Source organism: Hippocampus guttulatus, chromosome 23 (genome assembly GCF_054856545.1).
Source record: "Hippocampus guttulatus isolate MCC_2025c chromosome 23, RoL_Hgut_1.0, whole genome shotgun sequence".
Taxonomy (NCBI): domain Eukaryota; kingdom Metazoa; phylum Chordata; class Actinopteri; order Syngnathiformes; family Syngnathidae; genus Hippocampus; species Hippocampus guttulatus.
This window is the reverse complement of record NC_141283.1, coordinates 3284797-3303715: the sequence shown is the minus strand read 5'-3', so window position 1 is coordinate 3303715 and position 18919 is coordinate 3284797. Positions and strand designations below refer to the sequence as shown.

General features: G+C 46.5%; 1 protein-coding gene across 2 annotated transcripts; it reads right to left on the bottom strand.

Moving 5' to 3' along the window:
- Positions 1 to 753: 753 nt before the first annotated feature.
- Positions 754 to 18565, bottom strand: LOC147185750 (intraflagellar transport protein 172 homolog). 2 transcript variants are annotated; one of them, XM_086104151.1, is made up of 47 exons: positions 18323 to 18565; positions 17822 to 17965; positions 17576 to 17688; positions 17473 to 17512; positions 17285 to 17350; positions 17093 to 17172; positions 16908 to 16995; positions 16576 to 16790; positions 16327 to 16450; positions 16155 to 16250; positions 15315 to 15476; positions 15177 to 15230; positions 14972 to 15075; positions 14397 to 14482; positions 14168 to 14280; positions 13911 to 14078; positions 13371 to 13507; positions 13093 to 13285; positions 12914 to 13006; positions 12753 to 12830; positions 12421 to 12669; positions 11630 to 11708; positions 11429 to 11549; positions 10540 to 10684; positions 9410 to 9499; positions 9222 to 9319; positions 8933 to 9068; positions 8721 to 8837; positions 8482 to 8624; positions 8303 to 8396; positions 8094 to 8158; positions 7769 to 7949; positions 7324 to 7433; positions 5912 to 6041; positions 5549 to 5647; positions 5341 to 5450; positions 5198 to 5261; positions 4298 to 4384; positions 4111 to 4227; positions 3900 to 4004; positions 3705 to 3824; positions 2991 to 3086; positions 2860 to 2919; positions 2423 to 2521; positions 2188 to 2341; positions 2018 to 2109; positions 754 to 1863 (listed from the first exon to the last, which is right to left on the bottom strand). In XM_086104151.1, exons 1-47 carry the CDS (start codon positions 18359 to 18361, stop codon positions 1774 to 1776), a joined length of 5244 nt encoding a protein of 1747 aa, XP_085960277.1. In that variant the 5' UTR covers positions 18362 to 18565; the 3' UTR covers positions 754 to 1773. The 2 variants fall into 2 exon arrangements, 1 of the variants encoding a protein (XP_085960277.1); XR_015099443.1 differs by lacking the exons at positions 754 to 1863; positions 2018 to 2109; positions 2188 to 2341; ... (3 more) ...; positions 3705 to 3824; positions 3900 to 4004 and having other exon boundaries at positions 4209 to 4227; positions 4519 to 5261.
- Positions 18566 to 18919: the final 354 nt, after the last annotated feature.

Here is an 18919-nt window from a genome sequence, read left to right as displayed (position 1 = left end):
TTTGAAAATATTTAGGATTTAACAAGTCGAAATTGAACCATTTGTCAGGTTGCCTCCCTCAATGGGCACGATCTCGCTCACACCAAAATGGAGGGCAGCCCATTTGCGCCATTTTATTCATTTGGAGCTCACAATACAATGTTTGGGTCTTCACGGGTGTGCAACCTTTTGAGCACAAGTGACATTACAATTTTCAAAGGGACAGACATGCATCGATGCGGTCAGAAATATGTCTTGGGGATTTTTTTTTTTAATACGTGTAGCCTACATTAACAAAATGTATTGTCATTTTTAATAATCAAATACACAAATATTGAATAAATACACTAAAAACATTCTTTGTACAGTATGTCAATATTTTTAATGTCCTGAAATGTTTGAATACAAAATAAAGGAAAAACTATATTTCATAATTTTTTTTCAGGGCTGGAAGGCAAAAATATTGCAAGTATCGCAAGATTAACATTTCATGTGGCGTGTGAAGAAAAAATATACAATATTTTTTAAAAATCCCTGCTATAGTTTTACAATTTGTTTGTTTGGGTTTGTAAATTGAAAAAAATAAATGCATTACTTTGTGTTCACTTTTAATGCTACATGTAATCAGCTCAACAGTGCCTCCAGTGGTTACGTTGGGAACTAAATAATTCAAGTCTAATTGCTTCGCTCGTTCAGTCTGTCGCGAAAAAAGTATTTGCTTCAAAAACTCATTCATCCAAAACTGTTTCCTAATAATAGAAAACAAAATTTGAGTCATTACGGGTTTTTTTAATCAGAAAAAAATGCCATGTGTAAACCTAGGTTATTAATTTTGTGTTCAAAGCAAAATGCTCATACATTCAGTTCAAGTTCTGAATGTTTGGTGCGCAAATTGCCTCTTTTCAATTCACTGTGGGGGTGAGAGGGATACTTATGATTTATTGTGTTTGTTTGACCAAATAAAAAGACCCCTGATACATAAACAGCCAGCGACTCTTTTTTTCTGTGTGCCACAAGGAGCAAAGACATCAAAGCATGTTGACTTTTTGGTCCAACTTTTGAAAAAAAGAAAAAAAAAAGGTGATGATGCCATTGCTAGCAAGAAAGGACGAGCCCTTCTCCTGAGAGAGGGAGGAATGTGTTTCCTAGCGACCGGATGGGGCGATCCAGAAGAAAGCAAAACTTAAAGGTCGGATGTAAGTTGATTAAAAAAACAACCAAAAAAATCCAGAATCTATTCGCAGCAACATCGTTAAAAGCGACATTAGCGAGGACCTTTTGAGGACTTTTTGGCGAATTGGTTTCACCTATTAGCATATTCTCAAGGTTAAGAACATCATGTCAGAGTTATACCCTTGAGGATTTAACATTCAAGCAATCGCCATTGCGTTATGAACGCACGCACAAGGAAAAAAAAAGAGCAGCGTCAAGATGAAAGTTTCATTGAACCACGACTACATTCGGGTCATTCAAAAGTGAACAGACTCGCGGACTCGGGAGCAAACAAAATAGATCGGAGATCATTTATATTGGAAACTTGATCCCCCAAAAAACGCAACCTACAAAAAAGAATCGCGAGTAATATTAAGAATAAATAACTCTTGTTTTGGAGCTGAAGCCCTATTTTAGAATTACCGGGAATGAAATGAGGTCGCTGCTATTCCAGGCTAACAATCCTGTGAAGAAAAATAAATAAATACAATGGAAGTTAGTCAGACAACAAAAAAACTGCATTCTGAGCCTTGCAACAAAAAAAAAACTGCAAGTAGAAATCTCGAGAACCTTCCGCGGGTGTCAGTGGAAGGAGAATCCGGCCGCAGGCAGGCCGCCGCACCATTGGCTGATGAACTTGAGGACGTCCTGACACTCCGGACTATGACTCGTCTAATTAAAAAAAAAAAAAAAAGCATGATTTTTAAAATGAATGACAATGCCTAAAACGTGTTGACCCGCTTTTGAAAAAGGCTCACAATCGTTTTAAAAACACGCTTCATGCCCTTCGAAAACGTCCGCGTTTGCTCATCTGTCCTTCGCTCACCTTGGTGGTCATGAGGAATCGATTCCAGTCTTCTTTGTTGGCAGCTTTTCCCGCCGCCGAGAACTCCATTTTGTTTCTTAAAACGGGATAGCCTGGAGGTGGGAGGACATTTTGAAGAGTTGACGACTTGGAGCCGATGGATGAAGGTTTGCGCGTTTGGTGTGTTTTACCGGTGAGAACGCAAGGCGGCGAGCGAAGACCGCTGTTGGAGTCCACCAGCGATGCTTCGTACGAGTTCCTCTCGTCTCGCGGCAGGACCTGCTCCAGGCGACCGTACACGGCCACCGTCAGGACCCAGTTGCGGATCTCCTCCCGCTGCGGGTCCTGTAAACGCGCACGCGCACTTTAGAAGTGGGGGAAGGGCGGGAGAGGGGCATGAGTGTGTCGGGGTGGTGTGGTCCTTACAGGAACACAAGGCTTGGGAGGAAGGGGAACTTCAAAGGGGATGTCGGTGTCGGTGAAATCCGAGTGATCAAGGGAGTCCAGCGTCCCATCGGTGATGGCCTGGCACAAAGCAGTCCATGTAAATAAGAGTTTGATATCGCATACAGAACAGCGGTTCGCTTGTGTTTACTGTTGGGTGGGCTTGGCTGATTAAGCGCGGGGGGGGGGGGCATTCCAAAGGCAAAGTTGTTTGGTCGTTTTAAATACACAAAAGTGTAATTCACCTTATTTGATGTTTAGTTTGACAGTCAACTCCAACTGGAGGTTGCAGTAAACAACCCAGAGCCTTTTTTTTTCTTTTAAAGTTGTTCAAGTTCTGCCAAATTGCTGCTGATTGTACAGATTTTTAATTTTTGTTTGAGCGAATGTTTTGCAAACGTTTACGAGAGGAGCCTCACGTCACACACGTCCAGGAAGTGGTTGAGAAAGATGAAGGCCATGTTTTCCCAGCCGGCCGCCTGAAGGGTACAAGGAGCAAAACGTGTAAGCGGGGAAGAAACCTTTGAGAGAAATGTAAGGACACACTCACCCTGCAGGCCAGGCCGGCCTCGTAGAAAGCTCGGTCTGCAGGGACCAGGTCAGTGTGACGTAGCAGGGACACGGATAGTTTGGCCGAGATGCTCGTCTGCAAACAACAACCTTGAGTGTTTTTCTTTCCCCCCTCCTATTTGTTTCTCATGTGACGAATAGAAATCAAGAAAAATTATATCTGACATCGCAATTTCGTGCAGATGCCGTGAAAAGATGAGACATTTGCTGTCATGAGTCCTGTCATATTTGGTGGATTAATTCAATAATTAATATAATTATAAAATAATTCGCCAGTTAGTTTTGTTTTTTTTAGTATTCATTTTTTCGATTTATGTCATAAAATAAGTGTAAATACTCAAATTAAATAAATCATAAAATAGTTTAAAAAAATACACCAACATTGAACATTTCTGTATCAAATAATAATTTGATAATTAAATTGAAAGAAATTAAAGCTTTTTTTTTTTACTTTATTGAAATTGACATGCTTTTTATATTTCATTCACAAGAAAACATTTTACCGACGGATTTAATTGTTTTTTATGTGTATTTTATTTGATTAAAATACAAAAAGAATTCACTTTGAGAACTAAAAACAAGACATATTCATTGACCAATTTTGTTTTATGTTTAATTTTTGGGACATCGAACTCTTTCCAGCATTATCGCCCAAATTCTTACGTTTTTGTTCCCAAAAAATTGTTTCACGTACCAGCTCCTCCAACCCAGCGACAGCGGCTCTGGTGGCGTAGTAGTGCGAGATCAGCAGCATCCGCTCAAAGTCCTCGTGGGCCGCAGAGCTCTCACCTGCCGACTTGGACAAGTTCTCACACTGAAAAGAAAAGATGTGGGACGCTTGGACTCATTTCTCAAGACGATGACAACTGCTGACTTGCTCGGCTGCTACCAGCTGCAGCAGAACGTCGCGGAGGTCGGCCCACGTGCGGTACGAATCCGGAGCCTCGGGGAGGTGGAGCATGTCGAGGAACAGCCGCTTGTAGATGTTGAAGTTCTGCGGAGAAGACAACGTGGCGAACGGGTGAACGAATGAAGCGACTCGCACAATACGTTAGGTCTCTCTCGATCGGGCTTATTCTTTTTTTTTTTTTTTTTTTTACCTGCGGGTTAGGCGGCGCTCCGTGTTGCACGTAGAGCTGCAGCGCCTTCGGAGCGCAGCCCTCCTTGATGAGATGCGTGGCGTACAAGGCCACGTACTTGTGGAGGATCTTAAAGTTCTGAAATAAACGGCAAGTTGGGTTACTCCCGCGGACGAGCCACTTGCCACGTCGCCAATCCTCGGTTCACCTGCTTGGATGCCGTGTCCAGACATTTGTCCCACTGGCCTCTCTCGGCGTACATGTCCAGAGCAGCCATGACGTCGACGCCCACCAGCTGAATCGGGGGGGGGGGGGGGCACACTAGTTCGTTACTTTGTAAAGCTTATTCTTGTTTTTTGTCTTTTTTTTTTAACAGTTCCACCCATCCATTCATCCATCCATCCATTTTCTAATCCGCTTTATCCTCACAAGGGTCGTGGGGGGTGCTGGAGCCTCTCCCAGCTGTCTTCGGACAGTAGGCGGGGGACACCCTGGAATGTGGGAGGAAACTGGAGTACCCAGAGAAAACCCACACAGGCACAAGGAAAACATGCAACCTACGGGGCATGCTGGAGTCTATCCCAGCTGTCTTCAGGGAGTAGGCAGGGGACACCCTGGAATGTGGAAGGAAACCGGAGTACCCAGAGAAAACCCACACAGGCACGAGGAAAACATGCAAACCCCACACAGGAAGGCCGGAGCTGGGATCGAACCCACGGGGCATGCTGGAGCCTATCCCAGCTGTCTTCAGGCAGTAGGCAGGGGACACCCTGGAATGTGGGAGGAAACCGGAGTACCCAGAGAAAACCCACACAGGCACGAGGAAAAAATGCAAACCCCACACAGGAAGTCCACAGCCGGGATCGAACCCACGACCTCTGCACTGTAAGGTCAATGCGCTAACCACTCTCCCAACGGGCCGCCACAGTTTCACCCCTCACCCAAAATACATTGAACCTTAAAACAACTCCTACTTTCAACCCTTTCATGCACTCTGTAACCTGATAACCTGACAAGCTGTCTACTGGAGTAACCGCTGTCCCTGACAGGGTTAACACACACGGAGGAGCAACACATCCCAACAGAACATGGGGCGGAGCGTACTTACGGAGTCAACTTTGCCCTGGTTCTTCAGGTGTTCCTTGTATTTTTGGTCCACGTAGCTCTCGTACCTGTGGGCGATCGAGAGAAGACGTGTGCGTGTGTGAGATCGACAGAGGGTATGAGAGTGAGAAAATATGTGGATCATACCTGGGCTCCAGCTCCTTGGCCACCCTCTTGGCTTTGCTCCACTCCTCGCCCTCCATGAGGACATCGATGGCGTCCTTGATCTGGCCCACGTGTAAGTACTGCTCGGCGGCCTGCATTGTGACGTGCAGATACATTATTAAAATAAAAAAATTCAAATTAAAATTTTAAAAAAACTTTCAAAGTGTGCGGGTGTGCGAGGGGGACCCACCGTGTTGTACTTCCGGAGCTGGGCCAGGCGAGGTCCAACCACCTGAACCACCTTCACGGCTCGCTCCTCCCCCAGGAACTTGATTGACAGCTCGGCAGCCTGGGCCGCACAACAAAAGGCTCAAATGCATGACAAGCTCAAGCACACACAACATTCACATTTGCTTTACTAAAACATGACGACAGGTCAGTCAGTCACATTTGAGCCTCGTCGATGGGAGTCAGAAATGCTTTTCAGGCTGCACGGCAGGAAAAAAAAACCCAAAATGAAACCAAAAAAAAAAAAAAAAAAAAGCTCCAGAATTTTTTTTCTTACGTTTTTTCCACACGCAAACATTTTTTTGTCGTCGATTTTTGACGTTACCTTGATCCAGCACTTCTCCATCAGTGCGGCGTTGGGGTCGTCCTTCACCTTCAGGTAACATTCCACCGCCCGGGAATATTCGCCCGACTGCTCCCACTCCCGAGCCTGTTCCAGTAGACCCTGAACACCTCTGGACGGACGCACGCAAAACACATCAACGGCGTGGTTAACAGTCCAGTTGGTGTCAAGTTTGATTTGCATCTGCGCTCACGCCGGCCAAGCTAGCATGCAAGCCATGATAAGCAAAAGCCATAACGGGCCCTAATGTGAACGGAAGAGAAAAATAAAGTCGATACAAGAGTTTGGGGGTTTGTGAAAAGGAAATCACTGCCTACTTTCGTGGGAGAGCTGACGCGGAGGCATGAGACACACGAAAATATCCAATATTAATAACATAGACACACAAATCCCCGCCACCCCCTAAAACCTCCGTGATCGACTTGGGACCAGTCCGTGGGAACCCCCCGGATTTAAATGCTCAAACATCAGTTCACATTAGTTTCCACTTTTTTTTTTTTGGACTGAAACTGAGATGCGAATGGAGAAGAAAAAAAAATACTTGGCATTGTTCATCCTTCAGATAACCTCTTCGTTCCTTTTAAGAAGGCGGAATGCGCAGCATGCCAGAGAAACCAAAATCGGCAAGCGGAAGCCGGAGTTGAATAATTCAGTGTTGTCAAAAAAACAAAAAAACAGCCGTCTTCCTCCACGGTTTCCATGGGTAACGTTTGATGTTTTCTCCCACCCGTCGTCAAGGGGGGGAGGCGAGCTGCCAAGTTATCGCCAGTTGGGCCGAGCTGCGGCTCTGCGGCTTTGTGCGCGCGGGATACTGACGCTCGTTCCTTCTAGTCACCCCCGGAGACTCAAATTCTTTTCAAGTCAACGTCTCTCGGCGTCATTAGATGCTGGGGGTTGATGATCGGATGAATCCTCGGTGAATAAGAGCAGATGTTTTTGCTCCATGGCAACCAGAGTGGGGGGTCAGCGGAGGAACTGTGACTACGTTTACTATAATGCGCGTCACGATCCGAATTGGTGGAGAGTGGCAGAAGATATGGCCAAGTCCTTACATGTATGGCAAATGGTTTATCTTTCGTTGGGCACTTACTCAATGTCACATTGAGCAGCAGCTCGTTATTTTGTGTGACGCTAGTTGGCTACGCTAGCTGGCTACACTCGCCGACTATGCTAGCTGGCTATGCTAGCTGACTAGATGGCCAATGCGACCAATAGCGCCATTTTGAACACCATATTTGAGTGGTACAGGAAGAAATAAAAAACCAAAAACGTGGATATGTGCCGATACTGTGTTTTTCAGCGAATCGAAAAACTGGCAAGGGGGTGTGAATGGTAATTGATGAATAGACAGAGGTTGACTATTTCTCCCGACGTTTGTGGGAGGAGGCCCTTACCTCATTCCCTTCTTGGTGGCCTCTTTCTCGTACTCCTCCTGAAGAAAAGAGAGCTTGTTGGGCAAGTACTCCTTGCAGATGCGTATGGCGTCGCTCCACATGTCCGCCTCCTGAGCAAACACAACAGGAACGCGTCAACGCCGCTCGGACTTTCGATTCGGGGTCATGTCACCAACTGAAAGGTTCTGGGAGTCCCTTTTATGTCCGCTACGCTAATAGCAACTAGCATAAGACTCCATATTCTCAGTTGGAACTATTTAATGGATGCTTTTTTTTTTCTGTTGGATGTGGATGAAGGTACTTTTATGTTTATGCCCCGCCCACACAGGAGGGCGTCTCTGCCTAGCAAATACGACAATATGTAACTCGATGGACTAAACTGGATTCAACGACATCCACGCACACATTTGTGCACAAAAAAAAGTAAAAGTTGAGTAAATTCCACCTTATAGTATTTGACAGCCAGGTCGGATCTCTCGGCTCGGAGCAGGAGGGCTTCGGCCTTCTGGTAGTCTTTCTGTTCAAAACACAACTTGGCGTGTCCCACCAGAACCTCAGGGATGCTCTCTGGATCGTGGCTCTCGGCCACGCGCTGCGCGTTGATCCAATCTTTGTTGTGCGCGTACCTGGAAAGTTACAGAAAGTCGCTGACTTTTTTCTTATCGCCTTCATATGCCAAATGTGATAGGCGGAATTTTATTCCAAAAAAATTTCTTATGTCTGCTTTGCCGTGTCATTCAGGTGGCTAAATAGGATCTGCTCGTACTTACATGTGCACAGCTTCTTTGGGCTTTCCCGCTTTAATGAACTCCTGCTCGGCCTCTGAAAACTTGCGCTGGAGAAAAAAAAGGGGAGCCTTTAGTAGTAGCAGGACAGAGATTTAACTCATTCAGTACCAGCCAATTCTGGGCCAAGTCTGAAAAGACGTTTAAAAACATCTTTGGGAGTGAATGAGTTAATGTCGTAGCTTCACGTGTACCTCATCTTCCAGGTACATGGCGTGCTTTAGGTGGATCTCGGGTATCTTCTCCTTGCTGGAAAGACGAGCCAGTTCGAAGGCAAAGTCGAATAAACTACGAGAGCAAAACAGAAACGCATCGTTTGTTTGGTTTTTTTTTTCAGTAATGAGTCTGCCGCACGTGTTGGCATGGCGCTCACAAGCTGTTTGACGCCGACTCGATGCCGTACTCCAGTAGGCCAAACTTAATGAGCAGCTTGACTGCCGCCTCTCCACCCAGACTCCGGGCCCACAGGTAGCCCACCTGCTTCTGAGCGTTGGGGCCGCCGTGGCTTTTTGCAATCTGACACCCACAAAAAAAAAAAAAAAAGACAGAAACTGGGTCACTTGGATCACAAGGCACCACTGTTTCTGCATGTAGTGTCGCAAAAATTTGTACCCTATACGCATCCTCCCACATGTCATGAAGACGGTACATGTTGACGGCAGCTTTCCAGTCTTTGGCCTCCATCAGGTGATGTTCCGCTTCTGAGAACTTGGCCTCAGCTTCCAACTCCTGCAGCCCGCCCCCCCCCCAAAAAAAAACATGTCACACACAGCGTTGTCACAAAAAGTTGTTTTTTTTTAGTCCCGGATATTTGTGGAGCCCACCTTGGCCAGGTGGAGGTGTGTCTCGGTCAGCAGGTCGGGATGATGTTTGGCCACCAGGCGGACCACGTCATCGAACATCTGCTTCTTCTTGTACATAGTGATGGCCAGGTCCGTTTGGTTCACTGTGGAAAACAATCTGAGGGAAGACAATCAATACGATCAGAAATTAACTGGCTGCGTGGGTTTGACATTTGATGAGGGCGGCCGGACAAAAATCGGACATCTTGAGAGTCACTTGGGTAAAAAAAGGAGTTGAAAACAGCCGCTTCAAACCAACATGGCTGACTACCTCTCAGCCTCCTTAAATTTGCCGTCTCGCTCCATCTCCTGAGCCCGCTTCACGTAAAGCTCGTTGACTTCCTCCTTGCTCATGCATTTCAGCGCCAACTGTGTGTCACCAAAAAAGTGAACATAAAAAAATGGTGAAAATCTTTATTGCCACCGATCACGTTCATTCAAAAGATAAACGAACAAAACCTTGTGCGCTTGCTCCCAGCACCCCGCAGCCGTGTACATGTCAATGGCGTCCTTAATGTGGCCCGCTTTGATAAACAGCTGCTCGGCCACCTACGGAACGTAAACATATGAAAAGAAAACTTAAAATAAAAACATTTCTGTTTTATAAATTGCAAATTAGCTCAGCTAATTTTGAATTTTATGCCAGATCTGCTCTGGGTTGCTTTGCCAACAAATTTAATTGCAAATGCTAATTTAGCATTTTCAGCTAATCACTGTCAAATCTCATTTTAAGCTCCTAGATCTTCATTTGTTGAGCTTAACAATCAGCCTTAAATTGATGTCACACCAATCCGGTTTTGATCCAGATCTGATCCACATTGAACATTTACATTTCATGTAATCTCTCTTGTAAATTTTTGGGAAAATTATTATGAATCAGGGGTTGTTATTTATCAGATATTCCCAGGAGGAAGACCTCATGTGAAAACAGGTTTGCTCCAGATTGCACACGTTTAAATTTCAGTACAGAACGGAAAACATGCTGACGAAATAAAATGTAAACATTTCAGGAGTAGGCATGACGCGGGTAAAGTTTTGTTCTCACGCAAACGCCAAGTTGGATGAACTCGTGATGGAACGATACGAGAAATCAATGCAGCAAACGCGCGCTTGTGCCAATTAAAAAATGTCATGTTATCCTTTCCCCGAAAGGTGCGCGCACGCGCGCCTTTGTATCCTTTATTTTCTAGTTTGCAGAGAAGCACACTTTTCCTGCAGGCGGCAGCGAGCTTGTTATCTTAATGACTTTGCCAGAATGTGCCCGTGGAGCAAACGGAAACGCAAATAGACACAACTATTTTCAGCCATGCAGAGGCGGCTCCGGCGAAGCTGAGCTCATCACAACCGGCGTCCTGCGACGCTTTTATTCCTCTCTTTTGCATTTTATGCCTCATCTTGTTTCCGCTCTCTCCGTCAGCGATTATTCACACCGCTGTGACAAACTTGCGAGAGACGCGCAGTTGAGCCCGGAGGCTGTCGACATGTTTGAATTATTGCAATGGCAGTAACATTAGCGCTTTGTTACACAAACAAAATTAAAACGGGGGCGGGGGGTGAATATGATGCCAAGTAGTTCCTATTGTGCTCACCTCCATCTCCTGCATGGAGGCGTAGTGCTGAGCGATCTTGAGGCAGTAGATGGCGGCCGCCGGGTCCTCGTTGAGCTCCAGGATGTGGACGGCTTTCTTCCACTGGCGAGCTGCGATGGCCGCCTCCACCGCCTTGATGGAGCAGCTGCAGTGAAACGGAGGGGTTGGAACAATGTCAAAATGTGTACAATTTGTGCAAGGAAGCATTTGAGAATCTATAAATGAAGAGATTGTATGTACAAAGTTTAGTGGTGCTCAGCCTATTGGAGCATTTTTTGTGAATGTGGGAGGAAACCGGAGTACCCGGAGAAAACCCGCGCGGGCACGGGGAGAACATGAAAACTCCACACAGGGAGGCCGGAGCTGGAATCGAACCTCTGCACTGTGAGGTCGACGCGCTAACCATTCGACCACCAGGCCGCCAATGATCAGATTAACAAATAAATAGATTTTAGCAGTTGTAGTTTGCAGTGCCAATCAGTGGGTGGGTAAGCTGGTGCACATATTCGGCCAAACAATGCATTGGTTGCCAGCCAATGGTAGTGTATATTAAAAATAATAATCATAATAAAAAATAAATAAATACATGGGATGATGAGCTTGGAAAAAATATATAATAATCGGTTATTAAATCTCAATATTGAATAAGGGGAAAAAAAGTCATTCAGGCCTCATACAAATTCAAAACCTCTCAAGTGTGAGGCGGACATGCGAACCACTAAACCACCGTGGCCAGTTTGCTCCTCCTCATGATGCTAAATTGGGCGACCAAAAGTTCTCCCGAAAACTGCAAACTACAAGCATTAATGTCCATCTTTTTTTTTTCCTCTCATCCTCCCAGCTCTCCATCTGGCCACAAAAGTTCTCTCTTCACTTCAGACCACTTTACCCAGCCTCGATGAAGTGTGTGATGGCGGCGTCCATCTGTTTCTGTTGGACCAGGTAGTCCCCCCAGGCCTCCTCGAGTTTCACCACCTCGGTGGGATAGGAGTGGCGGGCCAGCTCCACGGCTGTGTCGCGCAGGAACATTTTGAGAAAAACATTCCGCCATTTGCGTGCGCCCGTGTGAGAGACGACCGACTGACTGTACCTTTACTGAAAGCGGCTCCTTTGCAATAGCACTCCAAAGCTCTCTGGGGGTTGCGCGTCTTCTCGTACAGGTCACCAGCCTAAAAAAAATAATTAATAAAACAAATCATTTTCCCCCCCTCCAATAGGAAAATAAATAAAGAAATCCACCCATCTATTTTCAGATCTGCTCATCCTCACAAGGGTCGCGGGGCGTGGCGGAGCCTATCCCAGCAGTCTTTTGGCAGTCGATGGGGGACACCCTGAACTGGTCGCCAGTCATTCGTAGGGCACACATAAACAGACAAACATTCGCGCTCACATTCACACCTCGGGGACAATTTAGAGTGTTCCATTAACCCGCCATGGATGTTTTTGGAATGTGGGAGGAAACTGGAATACCCGGAGAAAACCCACGCAGGCCCGGGGAGAACACGCAAACTCCACACAGGGAGGCCGGAGCTAAAATCGAACTCTGCACTGTGAGGCAGACACGAGAACCAATCGACCACCCGGGCCGCCGAAATAAGTACAAAAATAAATAACAATCATAAAAATAAAAAAAAATCTACAAAAATCAAGACACCTGGGAATTGTTTTGAATTCGCAGCCGACTTTGGCCGAGAGGAGATTTGCGCCCTGACCGGGTCGCCTTTTCCGGAAATGACTTTCTTTGGGGTTTAGGATGAGCTCAAATAGTATTTATGGGTTATAACGGCAGCTGTTGCTTGGTGTCGACGTAAATTTATTCCATCCCTGTGTGATTACATTTTTTTCCAGCGCGACAAGAGAACAACATCAAGGATCAGCTACCTGCTCGTAGTACTCGGCCTTGACAAGGCTGGTGGTGATGCGGCTGACGGCGTCGCCGTTGTTGGTGATATTGGGCCGGCTCATGGCCAGGCGGGCGGCTTTTGCCGGCAGCCCCGCCTTCAGGTACAAGTTGATGGCGCCCTGGTCGTCTCCCTCGCCCTCCTTCACCTCGCCGGCCTTCTCGTGCTGGCCCGTGTCGGTCAGCCACTGGTAGTAGTTCCCACGGAGCGTCTCCAGTTCCGGGTGGCCCTTAAGTTTAGTCACCGAAATACAAGTCAAAGCCAGTCGGCAGCAGCTGGATCGAGTCCATCGGGACCGAGCGCTAAGCCTACCTTGGCCTCGGCCACGGCGATGCATTTGTCCCACATGTGGAGCTCCTGGTACATCTCGATGGCTTCATCGATGGCGTTCTATGACATCACACGACACTGGGCGTCATGCCTCGGACTGACTCACTGTTCTCAAGTCTTCCGAAGGAGCCGTGCTAGCAAACCTGCTCCACGTAGTGCATCTCGGCCAACTCGATGTTCTTGTCCAGCATGGCCATGCGCACTTGAACTTGATAGAACATCATTCCATCACCGCCCTGGACACACGACGACATACACGACTAAGCTTTGGGAAGGCAGGATTTTTGGGGCCGTGTAGCGAACGAATACACGCGGCAGGCACCATTTCCCTTGAAACCTTCTCAGCTATCTGGTTTGTTTGGTGGAGGTAGCGAAGAGTGGAGACGTCACCCAAGGCGGCAAAACACCTTTCCGCAATGTGCACTTGACGGGCTTCGAGAGCCAGATTGCGGAGCGTTTTCCACATGGCCTCGGTCTCCGGTGACATCTCCAGAGTCTCGAGGAAGGCCGTGACACTGCGGACAAAACAAGCAAAACACACGTCGCTGAAGCTTCGGTGAAAGGCTCTCGAAAAGACCTACAGCGAGCGAGCGAGCGTACGCTCCGTAGTCGCCGTCGTTGACCGCCGTGCCAAACTCGATGAGGCTCTCATCGAGGGTGTACGTCACCATGTTGACGCCTTCGGTCACCAACACGTCCGTCTTGCCATCCGCTCTTTCCAGATCTTTGATGTCACCCTGCCAGTCAGAGAGAGAAGACGGAGGAAAGGAGATACGTTTTTTTTTTTCCAACAACCACACGGTGGGATATTTTAACTCATTCAGTCCCAAAGACGTTTTTAAACGTCTTTTCAGACTTGGTCTAAAATTGACTGGTACGGAATGAGTTAATCACCGTATTATTTCTTAACTGCAAAAATGAATGTGGCAAGATCGAACGTCATTGAGCACATTCTGGTGTGCATGAATTGGCCACCGGGGGCAGTGTGATACGATCATGCGGCAATACGAGGAGTTTCACTCACCTACTGGAATTGATTATGAAATTTGCAGCCCACAGACAAACAGAAATTCGCCCTCACGTTCACGCTTATGGCCAAGTTAAAAGTCTTTGATGAACCAAAGATGCGAGTCCTGTCACCTTGATGGGGAACATGGTGATGCTCTCGGGGCTGTCGATGCTGTACCAGATGCACAGGTTTCCGCGGTTCTGGGCTACCACCACGTCACTGCCGGGCACCCACTGGACGTAGGAGCAGAAGCTGAGCAGCGTGCTTTTGACGCCGCTGTCGATGTCATAGAGATGAAGCTGCAGAGGAAACGGCAAAATGTCTAAGTTGTACGTAACAGGGAAACTTGTTGACTGTCTCCTAAATGCGTCGCTTGCATCAGCCTGACCCGCAGCTTCTTGTCGCGGAAAAGCAGCTTGCAGCCCGTCTCGTTCAGCTCCAGCCAGTCGACCTTGGAGTCGTGGCTGATGGTTCCTAGAGTGCAGCCGGCTAGCAGGTCCACTGAAGAGACGCGAGCAGCGGGGGGGGGGGGGGGGGGGGGTTGGTTTTTAATCAGATGGATCTTCTCTCTCGTTCAAGCTGACCGTGGGCCACGAGATGGAGAAACTCGCACATACCAACAGCGATGGTCTTCAGGTCAACGAGGTAGGCAAGCTTTTTGTTGTCTTGGACTCCTTTGTGCTTCCTCTCGTTGATGCGCACGCTGAACCACATCGACATGTCAGACATGAAGCTTCCATACTTGCACAGAAAGCGTCACGGCTCATTTTGTGTCCTGATTTTAGAAATTATATTTGGAATATTTTTGATGTGGTGTTCTTTGACGCTAAAGAGAGATGGACATTGACCCCAAAAAACCCCAAACTTGAATCCTGAAGTTTCTGCACTATTTCTTTGGAAACAGATTTACAACGCCATCTAGTGTACAAAAGGGGAAAGACAACTTTTAATTTTAAAAATATTACATGCAGCTTCCCTGTACATAATGTGCCCTCGCATTACACTCGTAAACATATTACGCAATCAAAAGCTATCTTGTCTGTTGATTTTTCACATCTATGGCGGATGTTAAGTCTAACACGTTTTAAAAGTGTTAAATTCTTCAAACTACATCCCTACAGGACAATTACGACATTTGTGAAGTTATAAAAAATATATATATTTTTTTGATGTTTTATTAGTAGGAAAGTACCTGATGAGGTGAGGGCTCATAAATTCAGTTCTGACGGAACTCAGCACCTGGTTGTCACTGTACTCCACCAGGCTCAGCTCGCCGGCATTGAAAATCATGCACACCTGCAGCAAAAAGCAATCAAATCAACTCTTGTGTGACTCAAGTGATTTTTTTTCCTTTGTGTGTGTGTCTTTGTCCATAAAAGTTAACAGCGGGTATTTACCGAGTCATTTTCAAAAAAGAACTTCTCGTTTCCCCCACCGCCGGGCCACGGCACCTGAAAATGAAGGCAAATGAATTATAGAAGCCAAAATTAAAAAATAAAAGTGATTCTTTTTGTGTGCAAAGTCAAGTGCGTTACCTCGCTGAGCTTGTTGGCCAGCATGTCACCCAGCAGGAGGGTGTCGGACGTGTGGGCCACCAGGTAGCGGTCCTTGCCCATGATCTTGACTTCCTCTATCTCATAGCCGTAATACGACTTGAGGACCACCTGTGAGCTCGTCGACAGGTTCCTCACGATTACCTGGAAGGGGTTGGGGGGGAATCCAAGGACTGGTGAGCTCAAATGCTGCGCATCAATTTATGGATAGCACATTTTTAATTGACATGCACTGTTTATTCAAAAATAAATCCGCGACAATAAAAATATTTGTCAAATGAAATGCGGCGATTATTTGTGCATACATATGAGAGAGAGTAGAAAGAGCAGTCCTTTTTGTGTGATTTATATTTATGTTCGTCTTGTTATTTTCGGCTGGCTATTTGGATGAAAAATATTTGAATGTGAAATCAAGTCGTGTGGCAAGATTTTTTTTCTAAATACTTTTGTGTTTTTTGTTTTAATGTTTTATGGGCGGCCCGGTGAACAAGCGGTTAGCGCGTCCGCCTCGCAGTGCAGAGGTCATAGGTTCGATTCCGGCTCCAGCCTTCCTGTGTGGCGTTTGCACATTTTCCCCCGTGCCTGCGTGGGTTTTCTCCGGGTATTCCGGGTTTCCTCCCACATTCCAAAAACATCCATGGCGGGTTAATGGAACACTCTAAATTGTCCCTGAGGTGTGAATGTGAGTGCGAATGTTTGTTTGTCTCTGTGTGCAACCAATTCAGGGTGTCCTCCGAAGATTATTAGAATTTAAAAGTTTTGTATTTTGTGCGCCCTGCTAATCCAGGGTGAGCAAACCAACACATTCGCCACCCGCTGTACCTGACTCAGGCCCACGTAGGTGACTTCAAACTTGTTCTTGTAGATGCTCCTCCTCAGGCAACAGTCGAAGAGCTCCACCCCCCCACAAAGCGTCCCCTGCCAAAACAACATGCAAGTCCTATTCACTGTTTCCCCCCCCACATAAAATGACCTCACAAGGCTGAGTATTTACAGCACAAAGCCGAGATCCGTCCCTCTTCCAGGCCAAGCTGGTGATGGTGTAGAGGTTGGCGATCTCTTTCGACTTGGCTTCGTCCCACACGCCCCTCCGAGGCGCCCAGTTGAACACCCGAAGCCTGGACAGGACATGGCACAAGTTGCATAGAAGTCTTCCCATTTCGAAAAGGGAAAACTGACTTGATAAAAATGATCACAGTCCAGTCCAGTAGCGACTCGGCTATGTTTGCCCCGCCCCCACAACCTGTCGAAGCTGCCCAGTACCACCGACTGGCCGCTGGGACTGCTGGCGGCTACGGTGAACTCTCTCTCGCTGCGGTCGCGGCTGTAGTCGAAGGTCTGAAGGATTTGACCGTCGCGGCTGTAGGCCACCACTTTCTTGTCGCAGCCCCCCACCACCACGCTGTTGGCGCCCCAGGCGAGGGCGTACGGCGGGCACACATGCGTCAAAAGCTTCCCCTGCGGAAGAAATTGAAATTCAAATTTGCCTTGAGAAAAATAATGATGAGATGTTTTGCCCAAGTGGTACCTCATGTTTTGACTTGTCCTCCTATCAGCAAAAAAGTTGAAGCTCACCTGAGATTCACCTGAGCCTTCGTCGTCAAAGAAGTAGCGAACAACGTTCCCGTTCGCGTGGCCGCACAAGATGCCTTTCCCAGAAACGCTGAGCAACAAGACAGCAAAAAACAAAAACACATATTAATCGTGACTTTTCCAAAAGGATTTTCGGAGGGGTAATAAATAAGAATAAAAAGATTTACTTGGACGCCAACGAGACCACACAGGACTCTGTGCCGTAGATGGGCGACGACTTGTTTGTCTGAACGTTGGCGAGGCGAACCTGTGAAGCCGCACCAATATTCAGAAATAGGATTACTAATCCTGGCCTACGTCTATCATAGAAACGGACAATTTGTTCCCTGCTGTAAAATTCGTGTCAATGTCACTCTTACCTTTCCATCCATTAAACCATAAACGATGGCATGCTCTGCAGGCCAGAGCAGGCATGTCACAGAACTCTGAAAAACATCATCATTCATAATTAATGATCCCTCTACCATCACCCGCTGTACATACATGCGCATATTGTTATTAAGAAAAGGAACGAGTAAAACAAAAAAAGAAACACAATGGATCTTACTGTCTGGATAAATTTGTTGCAAATGGTTTTCTTGTCCCCCCTGCAAAGCAGAGAATCGTTTAAGTACATGCACAGAAAATTTGACACATTGACGTGATGTTACCAGTCCTCTCCGATCCTGTACACATAAATGATGTTGTCCGACTGGCCTATGGCGATCCTGGTGGAGTCGGGTGAGAACGCCAAATCGTTGACCACATAGCTCTGCTTCCCGTACTGACAAGACAACACCGTTCAGCTGTTAAACATTCATTTGACCCGTTTGGTAATGCGAGTTGAACTAGCCAGTGTGTGTATATTCATGTTGAGAGAGCAAACAAGAAGGTGGCAACAGGTGATAAAAGGATACCTTGGAGTCGATGGGCTTAGTAGAGAACTTATCCCTCCTCTCACCCTGCTCATCGTAAAGCAGCACCACTCGGTCCACAGTGCAAACAGCAAGTTTGCTGTTATTCGGGGCCCAGGCCATGCAAGTCACTTTGGCCGAGGCCTCCTGGGGAGATAGAAAAAAAGGGGAAAAAATGATTTTACGTTTCAGTCAACAGGCTATTTAACAGTTTTGAATGTTTAAAGTAGTGTCCTGTTGGCTCAGGAAGGATTTAACATTAACACCAACACTAAATATTAATGTCGGTTTAAGCCTTGGCTGGCAAGGTAATGCAGGGAGTGCAACGCTGTTATTTGACAGAACACCTTAAACAAATTCTAATAAGAAAACCAAATTACAATCGTGATAAAACACGAATATTCGTGGATGTTTTGAAGCAAAAGACTGAATTTTCCTCTCGTTCGCCATTTTCAAAGTCAAAAGTCAAGGGACAGTTTAGCATCGTCTAACTTAGCTTCTTACCTGAGGTGTTAAAAGCGTCTTGAGATGTTTCAGCTGCATGTTTAGACGTCAGGCGTAAGCTATCGCAAACCGAAATAGCGTCGATATAAATATATATTTTTTCTGTACTTAGTTGCTTTGGAGGACAAGCTTCGGGCTAACATCTTGCAAAGTCAACAATTTGGAGAGCAAACAGCAAGCTCGGGCATCGGTCGCTGCGATAGGGGAGGCTGATTTCATGGCTGACTTCGCTTGTCCACACCATTTTGCTATGGGAACAGTCGCATTCTTTATGACGTCGTCGCGAACCTTTTGAGAAGGAATGTGGATTATGTCGTCATTCCGTTAAAAGAAATGTCCTGAAGCACTGACCATAGAAGAATGATAAACTATTACTTTAGGTGATACTTATTGTCTTAAATATTCGGTGAAAAATTAAAATAACAGTTTGTCCCCTTCGAAAAGATAAACATCCGGGTTCTGTTCCATGTCGCTGAATGATGACGTTTACAAGAACGCATATTGGGCTTCTTGAACAGTAAACAAACTGATCTCCTTAGTTACCGTTCGGACGGGGACTTGTTGTGCCTTTAAAGCACGCAAATCCAATTCGGATGA